At 35.9% G+C, this 21,521-nt stretch overlaps 1 protein-coding gene across 1 annotated transcript; it reads right to left on the reverse strand.

The window, feature by feature from the left end:
* Positions 1 to 5,834: 5,834 nt before the first annotated feature.
* LOC125683013 (uncharacterized) lies at positions 5,835 to 20,574 on the reverse strand. The gene is made up of 8 exons (XM_048923675.2): positions 20,448 to 20,574; positions 15,596 to 15,814; positions 14,826 to 15,050; positions 13,123 to 13,191; positions 10,748 to 10,948; positions 7,928 to 8,146; positions 6,373 to 6,555; positions 5,835 to 6,296 (listed from the first exon to the last, which is right to left on the reverse strand). The coding sequence occupies exons 1-8, from the start codon at positions 20,503 to 20,505 to the stop codon at positions 6,004 to 6,006; spliced, it is 1,467 nt and encodes a 488-aa protein (XP_048779632.2). The 5' UTR covers positions 20,506 to 20,574; the 3' UTR covers positions 5,835 to 6,003.
* Between the last annotated feature and the right edge of the window lie 947 nt (positions 20,575 to 21,521).

Consider the following 21,521-nt stretch of genomic DNA (forward strand, 5'->3'; position numbering starts at 1 on the left):
TAAAAACCCTTACAAACAAAGATACATTGCTGGATCCAGTAAGTCCTCTACCAAGCCCCTATCTTTGCTCCTCACGAAAATATTAACAGCTGTGAAGGAGAAACTTCAAACTTACTGTGCGACTACATATGCCAGAAGTGGTGTTAATCAAATGTGGATTCTAAAAAATTCTAAAAAACTTTTAGTAAACTTGAAATCACAGAATTTTTCCCAAATCAATAACATTAAAACCTATGACTTTTCAACACTATACACGACCATTCCCCACGATAAATTAAAGACTAGACTTTTTGACATCATAAACAGTTCCTTCTTCAACAAAAACGGAAAACGGAAACATTCATATCTAGTGATCAGTCATTCAAAAACTTACTTTGTTAAACACCACTCTGATTCCACGCACAAGTACTCTGAAGTTGAAATAAAAAATATGCTAGAGTTCCTCATTGACAATATCTTCGTGGTCTTTGGTGATCAGGTCTTTCAACAGTCTGTTGGAATCTCATGGGCACGAATTGTGCTCCTTTGTTAGCTGACCTGTTTCTATATTCATATAAGCAGAATTTATTCAAAACCTTCTACACGGGAAGAAAAAATCTCTCGCTGTGGCCTTCAATTCGACATTTAGATATATCGATGACGTTTTGTCTATTAACAATAATAACTTTCATTCATATGTCGATTTGATATATCCCTGTGAGCTCGAAATAAAGGACACCACAGTGTCGTCCACTTCTGCTTCATACTTAGATATTTTATTGAAAGTAAGCATTAACGGCAAACTGACAACTCAACTGTATGACAACCAGGATGATTTCAGTTTCTCCATCGTTAACTTCCCATATTTATGTAGCAATATTCCATTATTACCTGCATATGGTGTTTATATATCTCAACTGATTCGATATGCAAGAGCTTGTTCTGCGTATAGTCAGTTTTTAAATCGAGGTAAGCTACTGACAAACAAGTTGATGGTACAGGGGTTTCAACAGCCTCGATTGAAGTCAGCATTTCGCAAATTCTATGGTCGTTATAACGATCTAGTTCGTCAATACAACCTCGCATTGGGTCAAATGCTGTCTGACGTGTTTCATGCCGATTGTTAAGCCGTTCTTGGCACATTGATTTTGACTGCGAATAACTCCGTTTACCTGATCAGGATATAAGGCTCACGGCGGGTGTGACCGGTCAACAGGGGATGCTTACTCCTCCTAGGAAACTGATCCCACCTCTGGTGTGTCCAGGGGTCCGTGTTTGCCCAACTATCTATTTTGTATTGCTTATAGGAGTTATGAGATTGATCACTGTTCGTTATCTTCACCTTGCATATATAAATTGGTAATTTTTTTAAAAACTGATAAAACGTACTGCGAAAGGCGGGTTGCGCAATGTTACAGTTTTGATGCGCCCTTTCACGTTTGAAAGTTGAAGACGCAGTTGTTAAAGACCAACTCTGAAAGATATTCTATAGCCATTACGGAGTTAACAGAGGATTGAGGTGGAGGAAAATGAAGAACAGGGCGGCAGTCGTCAGGTGTGCGCAAATCATTTATAGACAGGACAGAGGACGCAGATGAATCTCCTAAAAGAACTGACATCACAGAGAATGTGGAGGTGCACGAAGGTAAGGGACGGTTTTCATTTGGATTTGTAATTGTTGACAAACATGAGCTCACTGAATGCTTTTGTTATTGGTTTTCAACGACGCCTCGCTTCGATGCCACGACATAAGCATGATTTTGACGGGCTTGGAAACCACCTCGTGGCTGCTGAGGCACGCAGGCAGTGTGGTGTGTAGGTCTTGATGCACTCTGACGACCTGCAAATATCGGTCATAAATCCTGTTAATGATTTTTTTGCTAAAAGTCAAATGTCATTGTCTAGCAGAAGGTACATTTCCGCATCACGCATATCAAAGTATCCAAATTCAGCCATTATATACATAAGGGTGACCAAGGCGTGTAGCAAACGAAATTTCAGACGTACCTACGAAAGACATTGTTTCACCGAAATGTTTTTATTATCGATGAAAGTTCACTGCTTGGAATACAAATAAAATCATAAATACATTTTGTGATGTTGATTTAATATATTGATATACTTCTGTAATAAGCGGAAGCAATGGCTATATGTAGTTCCGGTAGCAGACTTTTAACAAATGTTCATACGCACAGCCATGGCCTCTGTTGACTTCGTATAGGTATTTACCTATCTAAACAGTGATATATCCGTATTGCTCGTAATAGTATTATATAAGACAAAACAGTTGAAAATGTAAATATATAAGGTTAACATGTAAACTTCAAACGAAATAGGTTTTTGTTCAGTATCTATTGTAACTTCCGTTCACACTAATGACGAACTCTATGCGTCTCCTTAAGCCTCTGGTCAGACGTAGAATTTGAAGTTATGGTAGAGCTTGCCATTCCTAATACAGTGCCTTTGTCAGTTCATCTAATGTTTAAATCGGCGGCATCCTTTGATGAACTCGGGCGAACAATAATGTCTGAAATATGCGCCATAGGTTTCAAATCTGGATTTTGAGCAGGCCATGGGAGTTTGCAACTGACTCTCTACGCGAAAATCCTGCACAGAACGAGCATGATTTGGTCTGGCATCGACATTCATGAACAGGTTGCGCCTAATTGTGATAAGGTCCAGCTTACAGTGGTAGAAATAACAGCCCCTCACTTCAACTGATCCACCACCACCAAAGAGAATCGCCTCTACAATATTCCGTTCAGCCGTCTATGATGCCGGCATATACGCATTCATCCCATTGTAATAGGTAGCAAAAATCGACTGGCTAGGTTCCAACGTTGGATACTTCCTGTTTTGTGGTAGCGTAACCAAAGATTTTCTTTATAAATCTTCTTGCACGATAGCCAAAGGAATTGAGTTAGTCCACACTACTAGCATTCTCGTTGAAACCAAACGATGTGGCAATCATTTTTTTTAAAACTGATCTGTTGATAAAAAAAAAATTCGTCTTACCATATTTTTTTTAGTGCATTGTCCTTCCAAAAGGATATTTTACAGGGTTTTGCAGATGTTGCACGATCTTTGACGTCATTTGTTGACTGATATTTTCTGACAATACTACAGAAGGTTAGATAAATATGACCTTCTTGACTCACTTGAATAAGTTGATGATCAATTTGTCTCAATAACATATATACTTCCCTCATTCCAGTAATCTGCCACCGGAATGCATTTGAGACTTGCGGAGTACCCACAATTTCGATATGCAAGAAAAGTAGACCTAGTTTGTCAAACTGTATAGGTTAAATAAAGAGCTAAAGCACGCCGTACAAATTCGCAATTATGTTGGAAGCGAGTACAATAGTCGTACGGGTAATTGTCGGCCAACATAAAGGGCAATTGAATACAGGTATATTGTAAACAAAGATACATACTAAATTGCGTTAACTACTGAATTCAAATCATTGTTCTGTTTTAATTTTTTTTTATATAAAATATCCTTGATGTTGCAATACTTTAGAGTAGAGGAAGAAACAAAACAAGGTAGTACCAAACACCTGTAAAATCAGTTGTCCCTAATATCTTCTTAAATTCGTTGATTTGATAACTGAAATCTTCAAAATATTAATATTCAATGATGTTCTGAACAAACTGATACAAGCCATGACATGCCTTAGGAATATTCTGAAAAAAATAGTAGGCATACAATATATCGGAGGGTTGGGAAACTAACTCGTAATTTTTGTTGTGTAGCTATTAGAGAACTGATATTTTGACACATGCATAAGCAGTATTTTGTTTTAAACATATTCTAAAATATTCAAAATATCCGAAATCCTAGGTTGAATTTTCTTTATTTTAGAATATATCGATTTCTTGATCATATTGTTCATTATGTTAATTTTGTTTCAAAATTAGAATCATACATTTCCTTTTTAGAGATCTTGATATATCTGACGCATTTCATACCGATTGTTAGACCGTTCTTGCCATATTGATTTTGACTACGAATTACTCCGTTTACCTGATCAAGACATAGGGTTAACGGTTGATATGACCGGTAGACAGGGGATGCTTACTCCTCCGAGGCACCTCATACCACCTAGTATGCTCAGAAGTCCGTGTTTGTCCAACTTTTTGTGTTGTATTCTTTATAGGAGCTATGAGATTGTTCGTCATCTTCAATTTTCATGTAGCATTTTTACGTTTGAAATTTGCTATTGACGAGACATGTATGTTATAATGCGCATGGTGGTGTATACAAATACCTCAATTCAAAATTAACATATTTGTTGATATTTAGTAACAAATAGGTGGGCTTTATAAAAAGTCATGCTTTTTTGTAAAATCTCTGTAAACAGGTTTTACACAGTGCACACTCTTATCACGAATGTTTTATTTCACACTTTTTTAACTGGGGTCTAATACCATATATTTAAGACTGTGTGGAGAAGATTTCTTTTACACCATGCACTGTAAGAGATTTTGTTCCTTAGAACAAATATTAAAGTTTAAAAAAGAATGAATTTGAGGAAATTTACGTATCTGTTTCGTACTACCTTAATTAAGTCAGTTTAACTTGGGCGAATCCTTAAACAACTTATCTATGAATGGCCGCACGAAGTTCATAATCAATGCATGCAATCTTATTGAAGTAGATTGCACCGTAATTTCGACATGATTCGGTTGATATATCCTAATATCACAGCTACGTGTTGGTGGTCCAAACACGACGGCAGGTGTTGGCGTCAGTTCAAATATCACAGCCAAGCCGGCAGTGAAGGCGTCTGCCCCAATAGCACAGCCAAGCCGTAGTGACATTAAATAGTGATCCCGATACACTGTTACATCTTGAGGAGAATATGACCCCTATTGGTTTCGTGGTCACATGGTCAAAGGTCAAGGGTCAAACTGGACATATGAATATATTGTCAGCTCAATATCTTGAGAACCCTTTGCTTGACAGACATCAAACACAATACACTGATACATCTTGAGGAGAAGATAACCCCTATTTTGAGGTCACATGGTCAAATGTCAAACTGGACATAGGAATATACAGTCTGTTCAATATCTTGAAAATCCTTTGCTTGACAGACATCAATCTTGATACATTAGTACATCATTAGGAGTAGATTACCGCTGTTGATTTTGAGGTCAAAGGTCAAACTGGACATAGAAAGATACTGTCCGCTCAATATCTTGAGAACTCTTTGCTTGAGAGACATCAAACTTGTTACACTGGTTCATCTTATGTAGATAAACCCTATTGATTTTGAGGTCACATGGTAAAAGGTTAAGGGTCTAACTGGACGTAGCAAAATACTGTCTCCACAATATCTTGAGAACCCTTTCATTGATAGACATCAAACTTGGTACACTGGTACATCTTAAGGAGTAGATGACCCCTATTGGTTTTGAGGTCACATGACCAAGGGTCAAACTAGTGATATCTCTCCTATATTTTAAGAATCATTTGCTTGATTGACACCAAACTTGGTACACTGGTACAGCATGAGGAGTAAATGACCCCTATTGATTTTTAGATCACATGGTCAATTCACTCTGGACATAGGAAGATATTATCTGCTCAATATCTTGAACTGGTTTGGCACTACTATCAATTTATTGATGCATGCGTATAACCCTTTTAAATTTTGTATCATGGGGGCATATATGTTTTACACACATTTCTTGTTCTTCGTGGTTCACAAAATAGTTTATTTATTAGCAAAATATTCTTGGTCAGTTTGAGATTCAAGCTGACTTTGTGATATTGAGTTGAACTTCACATCTAGATATGTAAAGGACTGAATACATGGAGTGTTAGCATGAATTATCATTTTAAGATAATTTTTATGATGAATTTATTGATTCATTCATATTTTCCTGTTACAGAACAATAAATGAACGTCTAACAGCACAGTGCATGTCTAAATCATGTAAAGATTGTGAATTTTTAAAGCAATTAAATTATTACGTACAGAGGACGGTGTACGTAAGTTCATAAACCACCTTTCTTTAACGTGTACGAGAGGCGTAAGGTCCAAATCGGACTTGTCTGTACATCAATGGAAGGTCACTACAAACGATGATTACCAACACAGCCGTAGTAATTCCTATTCCAGTGATGAAACCAAGATATTTCGAAGACTTCCTTTCGTCTTTTGCGCAGGTCTTCGCTCTCACGGTTGCGGAGAGGTCTTTTCGGTGGACTTTCAATTCATTGTTCAGTTTATTTATTTTCTTTCGAAGGACCTCTGTGTCTGTGATGAAATATTGGGTCTTTACTCTATCACATGGACATTTACAACCTGAAATATGAAAGAGAATTATTATACAATATACCAACATACGATGTGGATTTCAGCTTTTTCACAACGTACTTACGTCTACAGACAGGTTTTTCTCCTGACCAATCACCACTACCGTTACAAACTCTGGTGAGATTGCCATGGACGTGACGATGATGTTCTCTGCATGTGTATGACACACTATAGTCCTCAAAATATATCAGAGATCTTGACTGACGGATAGTAGTGCTATTGTCATGAACTGGCTGCTGACAAGTGACTGTGGATATTCAATTAATTCTGTTGTACACTATTGCTTGTACATGTATTGTAAAACCTATAATTTTCCATACTCTTTAATAATATGAATTTTCATTGTAATAGATATGAAAAATATACAATTGTCTCTACACAAGTATAATATATTGTTGATGATATCACTCTGCATGTATCAAAGTGTGTAATAAGGTTTATGTTTATGCCCCCCCCCCCTCCCCTTTCAAAGAAGATGGGCATATTGCTTTGCGCCTGTCGGTCGGTTGGTAGACCACATATTGTCCGCTCAATATTTTAAAAACCATTCGCCTGATGGTAAACATAATATTTCATATGTGGGCTGCTTATGAGTAGAAGAGGACCCCATTTGATTTTCAGATCAAAAGATCAAAGGTCATCAGGTGCAATGCAGTACTCTTAAAATTAGTGTCCGCTCAATATCTTCAGAACCCTCTGTTTGATAGTAATAATAGTTCATACGTGGGTTGGACATTGGTAGTAGACGACATCTATTGATTTTCAGGTCAAAAGGTCAAAGGTCACCAGGTGCAATGCAATACTCTATACAATTCATGTTTGCCTAATATCTTGAAAACTGTTTGATAGTGATAATATTTCATACATGGGTTGACATTAAAGAACCTTCATTGCTCCGACTCAGTGTCAACTAACATACAATTAGTGACGTTTCTATTTCAATGGAAAGGATCATATGGAAAGAACAAAAGGGGAGGTCCATAGTGGTTTTAAATCTTAAGCACGATGTATGAAATAAAAGTCGAAACTGGTTCCGGATTTGATTGAACATTTTAAAGGCCATCTAAATTTATATATGCGTTTATCAAATAGATAGTTCATACAGGAATGAAAAAAAACAACGAATGAATATTTCTTCATGAATATCTTATCGTTGTAATATAGCATTGTTGGAGGTTGCCTTTAAAAGTGATGGACCACCAAACGAACCTTTTGCTGGTGGAGTTTTTCGACAACAAGCCCAACAAATCTTGTATGGCATCATTATTAAAACGTGGCGTCAGACGGCGTCTGTGTCGAATAACACAGTTAAAATGATACATGGCCTCGTGCTATAATTTGAGAAAATAGCGTTATTTGCCAAATAGATCATCAATATAGAAAGGACTATAACCCCGTTGTCAGTGAAATTCAGAAACTTTATGATTTGAAGATATTTGAGTGCACAGAGAGAAAAAGGTGACCTCAAACTTATAATTTTTTCCGGGATTTTAAATCTCGCTGTGGGTCGATTCCTCGATCGAGCAAATCCATATCATTCTTTCTCAAATTGGACGTTAAACAACACACAATAATAAGTATTGAAGAATTAGTCTTAATCAGATCAAAATATATCTTACCATTGCACACTGGATCTTCCCCCGACCACCGTTCCTGCTCCTGACACTGACGCGTGAGATTTCCGCTGGTTAGGATGTGACGTCCTTTACAGTCGTAAACACGTGACTTTAGGAATGCAGTAAATGAATCGCTGACTGCTGGTTGGTATTTTATTCCCAAGTCTTCTACCACAGTACGGTTAAGATGAGAGTTAGTGTAGTTTTCATTTGAGCATTTATCTGTAAAGAATATACAGGCATGTAAAATTTCGACACAAAGAATTTCTTACTGTATGAAACATCTGTTAGTAATTAGTCATCGTGTACTAGAGGTATTACTACTTTCCATCTATATTCGTGGTAAAAAAAAAAAAAGGGGGGGGGGGTCTTGTGTGATATAAATTGTATGTAACATGTTACCATCAAACTTGCAAATTAAAAAAAAAAACTTCAATTCAAGAAAATTCTGCAATTGTAAGAATCATGCAGATAGTGATTCACTGAGAGAGAGGGTTATGTATGAATATTTGTTCTCAAATGATCAAGTATCACTTATTTTTACTGTGATTTGTAGCATTGTTCTTCTGCATGCGAGGTGACACTCTACAAAATTGCAGGATTTATTGCAAAGAGGTCATGAGGTCCACATTACATATAAAGAATATTTGTCAAAGAAAGCAGATAATTAATCAAACAGTTTGAAAAAAGATTTTCGATATCTAAATCGCATTATCCCTAAGATTGTGAACGTATAATGCACTGTTGCATCATGGTATATACACTAGTTTTTTCTGTTTACTTCTGGTACATTCCATAATTGCCATATGCTCAATTAGTATATATTGCATACATTTTGTGTGCATCTGAGACTGCAGCTTCATGACATTTAAAAATATTTATATTTCCGATGTTTTTGCCTTCAGTATCTTTACCAACGGTAAAGATAGACATTTCCTCATGAATGCTATGCAGCTATGAACACTATGAACAATGAATATAGTACGTCTATTTAACGGCTAAGAATTCAGACAGAAATGAAAGAAAAATGTAAATATGAAAAAATAATACTTGAGGTTATGAACTGCGCCTTTAGTCTGGTCCCCCTTCCCACAATTCCGTTCGCGCACTCTCTACATGTAGAGAGTGCGCGAACGGAATTGTGGGAAGGGGGACCAGACTACTGCGCCTTGTTACGCCGGCATAATTTTCACGAATCCTGGACAACTCGCCCTCAAGACAACTCGCCTCTCAGGACAACTCGCCCTCAAGACAACTCGCCTCTCGCCCTCCCAGGACAACTCGCCCTCTCTCAGGACAAGTCGCCCCTTTCCTTGAGACAACTCGCCCCAATATTATATATAAATATATTATCATATTTTATTTTCATTTTGTGTATGCGTGTATATTCTACAAAAATTTACACTTTTAACCCTATAAAGATACGTGTTTTTATTTCATACTTTAACACGAATGGTAAATTCTAATAGAAATTATACACATATTTAATCATTGCATTTCAGAAAAAATTATATTTTTCATAAATCATTTGGCAAGGAAAATTATATTTACCGATCTTCAGGTAATTGATTAAATGTTTCCAATACTGAGAACAATATTTGGGGGGTTGGGAGGTGCGTGTGTGTTTTATCGATAGAGTATATTTAAGTGTAAATGTGATGCATGAATATTCTGATACATGTAATTATCTTTTAATGCGTTTCTCAACTAATTCCCGTTGAAAAATCATAAAATTCCCATGGTAGAAATTTTATAACGGCTTTGCTTTACTGATTCTTTTTACGCGGCGATTTCAAAGTGAAAAGTACTCAGATGATGAGTACCTTAACGTTTGAAGTAACAGCTTGGGGGAAATCAAACAATTAGATTTAACAACAGACGCAGATTATAGATAATTATAGTACGTCAGCCGTACACCAAGCTAATACCCTCCCTACCAAACGCTTACTTGCTTCCGAGAAATTATATATTTTACATGTACATGTAAGAGTGATGATGAATTTGAACCCAAACACTTGATTTTCACTAAAATATTTCGTCTTGCATAAAAAGTTCGGTGTTTATGTAAACATGTCTTTTTTTTTTGTCTGTGATGTATATACATCTATAAGAAATTTATTAATTTTTGCTAATACATCTCTTGGATTTAGACCTAAAATAATAATTGTAAACATGTATGATATGAAGGGGAGATTATCTTAAGAGAGGGGGCGAGTTGTCCCAAAGAGGGAGCGAGTTGTCCTGATACCCTTTTCACGACGTATCCTTGCATAAAGTGTTGCAGTTCATGTCCTTGTGTATTATCAAAAATTAAATTTATTTCTCAAATTAATACAGAAAGAGAGAGAGAGAAAGACAGAGGTGATAAAGAATTTCATGCTGTCTATTTTGTATTGCTTGTAGGAGTTATGAGATTGATCACTGTTCGTTATCTTCACCTTGCATGCTACATAATTAATTTTCGCTAAAGTATCTTAACCAGCTTTGTCACGCTGAAGAAAAGCACACTGATTCTGTTGGAAAGGAAACCTTTTCTAAACTTGTTGTTTTTCTTGAAAGAATATTCAGTGAAGAACATTTCTGGTTAAGATCGTAAACTGTCTGGTTTTATATAACCTTGCAAAAAACCTCAGTGTTTTATGTTGTGTGTGGGAACTGATATATTGTATCTTGACTGAACATTGTCTGATTTTACTTGCCCTGTCAATAGAACATCGGTGTTTTATGTTGTATAGTCACTAAACATTGTCTGACTTTACGTACCCTGTCAATAGAACATCAGTGTTTTATGTGGTATAGTTACTAAACATTGATTTTACTTACTCTGACAATAGAACATCAGTGTTTTATGTTGTATGTTGGAGCTGCTTTTGAATGAACAATGTTGTTTTCCATCACACGCTTCTAGTATTGGTAAAATTTCAGAAACATTAAAATCCGACATATTCATGATGGACAAGTAGTAGTCATCGCAAGTGAGTGCAAGCGATCCATTTCTAAATGCCACACTGGTTTGCCAAAGATCTATCAAATATAGAATTTCACAATAATTGATCATATCCTTAATGTTCAAATTTAGAACATATTCATTGTATACATGAATCTTTATTTTATTGTGAAATTACATTTTTACCATACACTGAACGAGTCCCACTCTCTAATGTATCCTTCTACGATACATGCAATCGAAGAGCTAAAAGTAATACAGTAATGAATAGCAAATGACCCACTGACCACATCGCTCACCTAAGCATATTCCAATGGGAATGAAAATTTCAAACCACTATCGTGGACCAATCCTGACATCTTCTACGACCAACTTAACACTACATGACGATGCTTACATGCAAGGTGAAGATAACGAACAGTAATCAATGCAAGGTGAAGATAACGAACAGTGATCAATCTCATAACTCCTACAAGCAATACAAAATAGATAGTTGGTCAAACACGGACCCCTGGACACACCAGAGGTGGGATCAGGTGCCTAGGAGGAGTAAGCATCCCCTGTTGACATATCAATCAAAAAGTACTCTTGAGGTTATCAACATCTCCGTAACTTTTTTTTTTCGTTTTCGTAGAGTCATCGATTCATGTATCTAAATTCAAACAAATTATGAGGAAAATTTAGGTATGGAAACATGCCTATACCATCACGATGAACGCAGAAATTGCCATCTTAGAAAAGAATGTAAACAGTTTTAATGTAACATCTAGCATTAACAAAATTTGAAGTGAAATCACTTCAAGTCTATCTATCATTAGAGACAAATTTGTTAAATCAGCAACACTCGATGATTTAACCAACCATGCACAAACACACAGATTAAGAAACTCGGTCGACTAAAAAAAATGGTTCAAGGCAAGTGAGACAAAATCACCAAAGGAACAACGACGATACCACCTTAAGAGGGCGACGAGAACATTATATCAGAAAGACTATGATGATTTCATACGATGATGTAACACCAATTGTTTGGAGTATAAAGAACTTGCAGCTAATCACAGACAAGTGTCCTTAAAGTCTGTTGCCTGTATATTCGTGAAGTACATCATTTGTAGTTGCATCATGCAACAATGTTATCGACTGCACGTCCATACAGATGCTTGGTATGACTTCGAGAAGAGGAGATCCTGTGAAACCCAACTTATCAGTATTCTCTAGGATTTTGCTAGAAGTGCAGAAAACAAGGGACAAACAGATGGAATGATGCTATACTGCTAAAGTTTTCAAAGGCCTTCCTCAAGGTAGTCACCAAAGACCTCTGCATAAATCCCACCATTATGGCATCAGAGGCAGCATCCATGAATGGAAGGGAACATGGAGCTGCATTAGAAGGTAGTGCTTTGAAATCAACACCAGTTAATTCAGGAGTGTCACAGGACAGTGCCCTGGTTTCTCTCATATTTTTACTATTTATGGATGAGCTACCAGAGTATCTGTCCAAATCATCAAAAGTGAGACTCTTTGCTGGTTAATGCACCCATAAATCGGAAATAACATACATGTATATATCTATAACCATCAGTTAAAAGGTAGGAAAATAGCAAATCCATCGGAAACTATCTAGGTGGTTCACCAAGTGTATCATAATATAAAGCAAATTCCACCTGAGCATTTTTGCAGAGTAATATGTCTATATGAACACCAAGACTCTGAGGTACACTACTTTGGAGCGACCTATCATGGTGTATAGAGAGGAAATATAAGCGACATAAAACATGTTAAAGACGCCCAACAGGATATGAGGGTATTGGCTAAAGCAGAGATGATGTATAGGATTGTGAACCTGTCCCCATCATATCGTGTACCCACTGCTGCCAACATTAAGGTACACACATAGAGATTCCTTGACTCATATGCAAGAACCTCGGCATACCAAAACTCCCTTTTCTTGTCTCAATACGTGCATGGAACTCCCAGTCATATATGACACAAGGAATTTCTTTGTGTGTTCCTTAATGTTGGCAGCCATAACCCATGACACACACACACACACACACACACTCTCTCTCTCTCTCTCTCTCTCTCTCTCTCTCTCTTCCTCGATCATTGGACTGGACAAAAAGGAAAGTTTTCACTTGCGTGAGGTCGATATACACAATATTCTCTTTTAACCTACACTTGTGAAATCTACCAACACCTGCACCAGTCTGAAGCAGTACGACAATACCCCAAATACGTTTTCAGGACTCACCAGGGCCCTGTCCACCTATTGTTGTATTTACGCAGGCGCATGATTCATTGACGTCTCCTTCAACACAGCCTGAAAAATGAACATCAATTTCAGCAAGTCCCAATCTTTCCTGTGAACATATGTCATTGAAACAGGTATGAAATGTAAGTTTTAGATCTATATCAAAGGGATGATATTCAATGGCTTGTGAACAAAACAGTTTGCTTTCGGTTTTTGCGACTTCGTTCGCTCTGAATTTACATAATGGAGAAATGAAGGGTGTCTACAGATTTGTAACATTTTATCATTTTTTCCATTAACTTGTACATGTAATCATAATTTGTTTTGCAATGACAAATATAATTTTTTTTAATATATGCATAAAAAATTATCCTAATTGCATTCATTATTTTCTGACACTAAAATACAATATTCACATTCACTGAATTCTTTCCTCCTATTTCTTTCGAAGTTGAAATGGTTTCCATCATAGACAATGAATACTTGTTTGTTGCAAACTAGTTCAATCAGGATTTCAGTACCATTTGTCCGCATGATTATTATATAATTTATGGAGTGTCGTCAAGGTGAAAGGTTGCATTGGTTGTTTCATTTAAAGTAACGAAATGGTCAACTATGACATTTCGGTATCTAAATTTAGTTTATATTTTATAAAAATACATAAAAAGAATATAAACATAAAAATGTCTTTCTTTGTTGTTGTATCGGGTGATAAAGATAGCAACCATTGCAAAACAATTTCATTACCCGTTTATAATTATGCGGGTTATGATATTTTTCTGCAATGCTAGCTACCTTTATCGCCCAATAAAACAACAAAGAAAACATTTTAATGATTAAATGAAGGTAAGGTTTATTTGTTGTTTTATGTCTGATTCGAGAATTTTTCACAAATATTGATACATCATCAAGCTTTAGTAAAGCACCAGATAACCTATGTATTGCGCTCAAGATCCGCAGCATTTCATTTCTGGCATTATGCTCAGCATTCTATTTCAATTTCCATCATTTAGTATTCTTACGCATCAGGCATGTTTGGTACTTTTACAGCAATTCAATATATCTTCCTTTAACCAGGTAAACCCTTTCATCCCCTGCTTACGACAGAGGAGTGGAAGTTGGAATTTGAACCAGATCTAAATATATCTATTTCAAAACACATTTGCAAACACATTACAATATATACAAAGAGCACAATTTAAACACACACACACGCACGCACACACCCACACACACACACACACACACACACAGATATATATATATATATATATATATATATATTTATATATATATATATATATATGTGTGTGTGTGTGTGTGTGTGTGTGTGTGTGTGTGTGTGTGTGTGTGTGTGTGTGTGTGTGTGTGTGTGTGTGTGTGTGTGAAGCACAGATAGCAATGAACTCTTAAATGAACATAACTGCCCTAAGTGAAGAAATATTGAATATAAAGCACAGAAAATTTAACTTCATTTGGATATATATATATATATATATATATATATATATACAAGTGTAATTAATTAAATGTGGATCATGTGTACTTAGTCATTGTTGGATATTGGATATATATTTTTTCTACTTATTACCTATACCATGGACATTTTGTACAATTTTACTGTATATATATATATATATATATATATATAACTAAAATGACCAACGACACGAACAACAGTGAATTGAATATAAGACAACTACCGTAAATTTCCACTTCACACGGCTCAATTATCACTACATTTTCCTGGTTAGATTGGTTGATGTAGAGATACACCTGAACACCGCTGTGACCCGCAGGGAATATGATGGTGTTCTGTAGACTTGGACTTGGTTCCTCGTCATGGTACACAGGGTCAAGATGGATCAAGTCACTAGCGTTCACCGTCTGATTTGTTATGAAGAGGTAATAACCAGCATGGCGGACAACTATAAAAGACATAAGTGAAAAGTTTAGCGCATTTTCGGCGACATTTTGTAACACAGTCGGCGCAAAAAGGATAGATTGGAGAATCTATGAAATTATCATAAAACACCTAAAAACCAGATCGTATTTTCGTATGTTTCGGATTTCTTTGCTTCTCTTGAAAATTGGACAGGTTTACTCATTTGAAAGAGCCAAAAAAATTCCTCGCTCTGTCAGATCTTTATCAGAAATCATTTTCATCTAGCTTGGATTCATACAAAACCACTTTCGAAGGTAATTTTTAAGTTGTATAGTCCAGATTTGGTTTTTTAAAACTACATATGTAGATCTACATGTTTTACCAAACACTTTTAAGATTTGTAATCCAGATTTGGTCTCGTCATATTCAAGAAAGCACATTATCTGGAAATGCATAAAAATCCTTATTCATTAATGAATATTATTCTGGTCATTGATAATGTTTTCTTTTTCAGATTAGTGTATAAAAGGTTCTTAAATGCTTAAAACCTTTAACAAAGTTCTTTTTTCACTTGCAGAGTATACCTACCAGTGTCCCTGAAGACGAGGTTAATTTTGAAAATTTTGGAGATAGACTGAAAAGTCACTTCCCACCAAGCAGAAATATTATTTGAATGCGATGAACTGAAACATTGATGTCGTTGAAAGGAATAGAAACCATCGACGGCTTTATCTGGAGTCAGATCACCATATTCCGAGGATGCTGTGGTTGTGTTCCTATATGACATCCCCAAATTACACACTTTGCCTGATGTTGAATGAAAATACGATAAATTATATTGTTTGCTTGAGATGGAATTTTTCCAAATTACAAATTTGACCTGACATAGAAAGAAAACAAGCTTTGATGCAATTTTCACTTGTAAAACTGAAATATACAACTGGACAAAATGTCGCAACACCAGCTTTTTTCTCTCAGCCGAAGTACGATGATTAATTTCATACTATATAAGATGGCAGTGTCCATGTTTGACGTTATTTTTTAATGTCATCACTTATCATTAAAATGTCAAAACGCAACCAGTAATAGCATTCGTTGTCATTCTTTTTCAAATATAAGATGTGATATTTTTAGGAAATTTTACAATTAAAAATTATGCCTCTATGAAAGGTGAAGACAACGAACAGTGATCAATCTCATAACTCCTACAAGCAATACAAAATAGATAGTTGGGCAAACACGGACCCCTGGATATACCAGAGGTGGGATCAGGTTCTTAGGAGGAGTAAGCATCCCCTGTCGACCGGTCACACCCGCCGTGAGTCCTATATCCTCTTCAGGTAAACGGAGTTATCCGCAGTCAAAATCAGTGTGCAAAGAACGGCTTAACAATCGGTATGAAACACGTCAGACAGCTTTTGACCCAATGATAAGTTGTATTGACGAACTAGATCGTTATAACGACCATAGAATTTGCGAAATGCTGACTTCAATCGAGACTGTTAAAACCCCTGTACCATCAACTTGTTTGTCAGTAGCTTACCTCGACTTAAAAACTGAATATACGCAGAACAAGCTCTTGCATATCGAATCAGTTGAGATATATAAACACCACATGCAGGGAATATTGCTACATAAATATGGGAAGTTGACGATGGAGAAGCGGGAGTCATCCCGTTTATCATACAGTTCACTTGTCAGTCTTCCGTTAATGTCTACTTTCAATAAAATATCTAAGTATGAAGCAGAAGTGGACGACTCTATGGTGTCCTTTATTTCGGGCTCACAGGGATATATCAAATCGACATATGAATGAAAGTTATCATTGTTAACAGACAAAACGTCATCGATTTATCGAAATGTCGAATTGAAGGCCACAGTGAGAGATTTTTTCTTCTCACGTAGAAGTTTTTGAATAAATTCTGCTTCATATGAATATAGAAACAAGTCAGCTAACAAAGGAGCACAATTCGTGCCCATGGGAATTCCAACAGACTGTTGGAAGACCTGATCACCAAAGACCACGAAGATATTGTCAATGAGGAACTCTAGAATATTTTTTATTTCAACTTCAGAGTACTTGTGCGTGGAATCAGAGTGGTGTTTAACAAAGTACATTTTTGGATGACTGATCACTAGATATGAATATTTCCTTTTTCAATTTTTGTTGAAGAAGCAACTGTCTATGATGTCGAAAAGTGTAGTCTTTAATTTATCGTGAGGAATGGTCGTGTATAGTGTTGAAAAGTCATAGGTTTTAATGTTATTGATTTGGGAAAAATTCTGCGATTTCAAGTTTACTAAAAGTGTTTTAGAATTTTTTAGAATCCACATTTGATTAACACCACTTCTGGCATATGTAGTCGCACAGTAAGTTTGAAGTTTCTCCTTCACAGCTGTTAATATCTATTGATTCAAATATCTATTATCAATGAAAGAAAGTTAAATAAGGTTAACATGTTGTGAATTTTAAAGTAAACAGGTTTTTCTTTATTATTATCTATATAGTGTGACTTCCGTTCACACGACTTTAGATGAATTCTTAAACCTATGATCAAACGTTGAATATGATATTGTGGTAGAACTTGCCACTCCTGAGCTACCAATGATGTCCCAAATGTGCTCAATAGGGTTCAAATATTGACTTTAAGCAGACCATGATGGTGTCACAACTGACTCACTACGCAAAAAAAACCTACACAACATGAACACAAGCGAATGTCTCTTAAAATGGATCTTTCTTGCACAATAGCAAAATGACTATAGTCGATTCCACACTGTTATCGTCGAAAACAAAAGATGTCGCAATCCCCCTCTTTACATTTCAGCTATTGGTACACGTAAAAACGTTTCGCCTAACCATCCTTCTGAGTGCATTGTACTCCCGAACAGACATTTTACGGGGTCTTCCAGATCTTGCAAATCTGACGTCATTTATTAACTGGTATGTTCTACTAATTCTAGAGATGATTGAAAGATGATGACAAGCTTGATGGCCAATTTGTGAAAATGTGAACATAAGGAACAGTATCAATTTCATAATTCTTATCAAGAATACAAATAAGAGTAGTGCAAACATGGACACTCGGACACGCAAAAGGTGTGATACGGTGCCAAGGAGAAGTAAGCATCCCCTGTTGACAGGTCAAATTCGCCGTAAACCCTATATCAGGTAAACGGAGAAACTTGATAGGAAACACCTCAGATATCATTCGACTTAACGGTGAGTTGTATTTGTAAATTATATCGTTATAATGACCATTGAAATTGCGAAATGCAGACTATCAAAATCCCTATAAGATCAATTCATTTATCGGTAACCTGCTTCGATTTAAAAACGGATGATACGCAGAACATGCTCTTGCGTGTCGAATCAGATGAGAAACATAAGCACCACATGCAGGTCATCATGAAAAATGTTTACATAAATATAAGAAGTTGACCATGGAGAAGCTGAAGTCATCCCATTTGTCATAAAATTGAGGTGTTAGTTCGCCCTACACATCTGTGTTCAACAGAATATCTAAGTGTGAAGATGTGGAAGACTATGTGGTGTCTTTTACTCGAATCGAATAAAAATGAAAGTATATTGCTGATAAATGGAACGTCATAGATGCATCTAAATGTCGAAATGTAAGCCATAGCAAGAAATTTTTTACTCCTCCCGTGGAAGCTTTTGAAGAAATTCTGCCTCGTAAGAGCATACAAAGGGCATCAAATTCAGAGTACATGAGCGTAGAATCAGAGTGGTGTGTAACAAAGCAATTGTTGGATGACTGATTGCAAGATATGAAGGTTTCTGTGATCAGCAGCTGTCTATGGTGTCAAAAAGACCACTCTTTACTTTAACGTGAGGAAAAATCGTGTAATGTGTTGAAAAATTGACACCAAGTTAGAAATAAAGTAGTCCCATGGGGATCCGGGTCAGAATGGGTCCCCAGTATCCATTGTTTGTCGTAAGAGGCGACTAAATGGGATGGTCCTTCGAATGAGACCGCAAAAACCGAGGTCCCGTGTCACAGTAGGTGTGTCACGATAAAGATTCCTCCCTGCTCAAAGGCCGTAAGCGCCGAGCATAGGCCTAGATTTTGCAGCCATTTTCCCGCAATGGTGACATCTCCATATGAATGAAAAATTCTCGAGAGGGACATTAAACAATATACAATCAATCAAGCATGTTGAAACGTCATACATTTTGACGTTATTGGTTTATGATATTTCTAAATGACACACCTGCTTAACTCGTTCCAATAATCTACTATCGGATAGCATTTGAGACTAACGGAGGAGTCACAATTTAGACGTGAAAGGAAAATAAGCTTAAATTGTCAAACTGTACAGGTTGAATAAAGAACTAAAGTACTGTGTACAAAACTCGCAATTCTGATGAAAATTAATACAATATTCGCACAGGCGATTCTCGCCCAACAGAGTGGAAAATAGACAAATACAGGTAAATTATAAACAAAGCTACAGACGCTATTCCGTTGCTAAATTCAACATCATTATTTTGTTTTTAATTTTATGAAGAAGTAATTTTGGTATTGCAATACTTTTTCCAGGTGTATACATGCATCAATCTCATAAATCCTATAAAAATACCAAAATAAGAGTTGGCCAAACATGAACCACAATATTCTAAATTCCCTGAATTCTGATATTTTCCTTATGAAAGCATTATATATTTTGAAATTTGTTTCGTCTTCTAAATAGCATGCAATTCAAAGAAGAAGAAAAAACAAAGTAGCTTGTGACCAAAATAGGCCGTCTCCAAATTGGACAATGTTCCTCAAAATTTTTTCATAGAAATATGTTTTCGTAAAATGATTATCATATGTTTGTATGAAGCTTTACATATGAATAATTCCAATGTTATCTATTACAATTGTTTTGATTGGACAAAAATAAATCTAAACGAGAAAATCCAAAAACATTATGTATACATACGTGCCTGAAAACAAATAACATAGTACGGGGAAACTATTCAAATTATTGAAATTCTTAATACAAGGAACGAATTGGAATTATAAGAATGAACCATTGTTTTTGAAGAATTTATCGATGTCTAAACTCTGGACATTTTACTCACAAACTTAACATAAAAGTGTTTCGCATGTTTAATCCTTTAATGATATATGTGTAATTACAGCATAGCTCACGATAACGTTGTATCATTTTGACTTTACTTTGTACGACGTCATGAACAAGAAGGCTGTGTAATGATAAAAAAGAATCCGTCTTATCCCGCTTCATCTTTTCAGTTTTATCTAATAAATGTACACTGATTTTTATTTGAAAGGTTTAATTATCTCTCTCCAAAACTGTTGATTAATTGCTAATTTAATCAAATGTTGCAAATAATGTTAAGAGACGAAAACGTTACCAATCCATCAAAGAGCATTTGGAAAACGATCACCAGATGAGAAACTTGTATACTCACAGTTAAGTTGGTACGTTAGCAGAACCCCAATGACAAGATATGCTATGCTTCGCTCCATTCGATGAGATTGTGGTTATTTACTTTTAAAGTCACCATTAAATCATTCCTGTGCAATTGGCAGTTGGAGCTTAAATCAAGATGATTTAAACCTCCAGGTCTGTAATATTAAATATACATGTGTCTGTAATATTAACAATTCGTGCGTCTGTAATATTAGAATTACATGTGATGTATCATTTCTGTCTATCGATATATTTTTTGAAACGAAAAAAGAAGATTATGCACGAAACTGAAGAGGTTTCAAGTACTAGTAAACGGTACCTGACAATGTCGAAATATTACTTCAGTATTGATTCAATATTTTCTTTGAAATATGAACAGACTCTGACATTGCAATAACATACCTACCCATCTTATCCATTAGATGACGCAGTCACTGGACATACCTCAACTACCCAACCCCGTAAGATTCTATGAAGATTTTTTAAAATTATTCTTTGAATTCAGAACATCCACCGCAATAATCTTTCTTCTAGAAATATCTCTCTGAAGCAAATGCATAATTGTACCCCACTCAACGAAGTTGCGGAGGGTATAATGTTTTTTACCCGTCCGTCAGTCTGTCTGCCCCCCCCCCCTTTTTGTCAACGCAACTCCTCGTAGACCGCTATACAGAATTTCGTGAGACTTTGTAGTTAAGAAGGACACACTGTATAAATGTGCATATTCGTATGAAACTCTGATTCAATAATTTTTCCAAGAGCTATGCCTCTATTGAACTTAGATTTTCGAGCACGTCTGTCCTGTTCTTGCAGTAATGCATAATATTACCATTCACTGTGTGAGGCATTATCAAGCAATGTTGGAGCGTGGGGTATGTGATCTTGCTCACTTCTGCTTTCTTTCATTCTACAATATCGGTAAAACTTTCAGATCTTAAAGGGACTGGTTCACGATTTTTGATAAAAATATTTTTCATTTTTGATGTTAAACATTAGAAATATAACTCATTTAATGTTGACAGCCAACATTTTGACCTTCTGAATGCATGAATGAAAGCAATATTTTAGCCTT

Source organism: Ostrea edulis, chromosome 6 (genome assembly GCF_947568905.1).
Source record: "Ostrea edulis chromosome 6, xbOstEdul1.1, whole genome shotgun sequence".
Taxonomy (NCBI): Eukaryota; Metazoa; Mollusca; class Bivalvia; order Ostreida; family Ostreidae; genus Ostrea; species Ostrea edulis.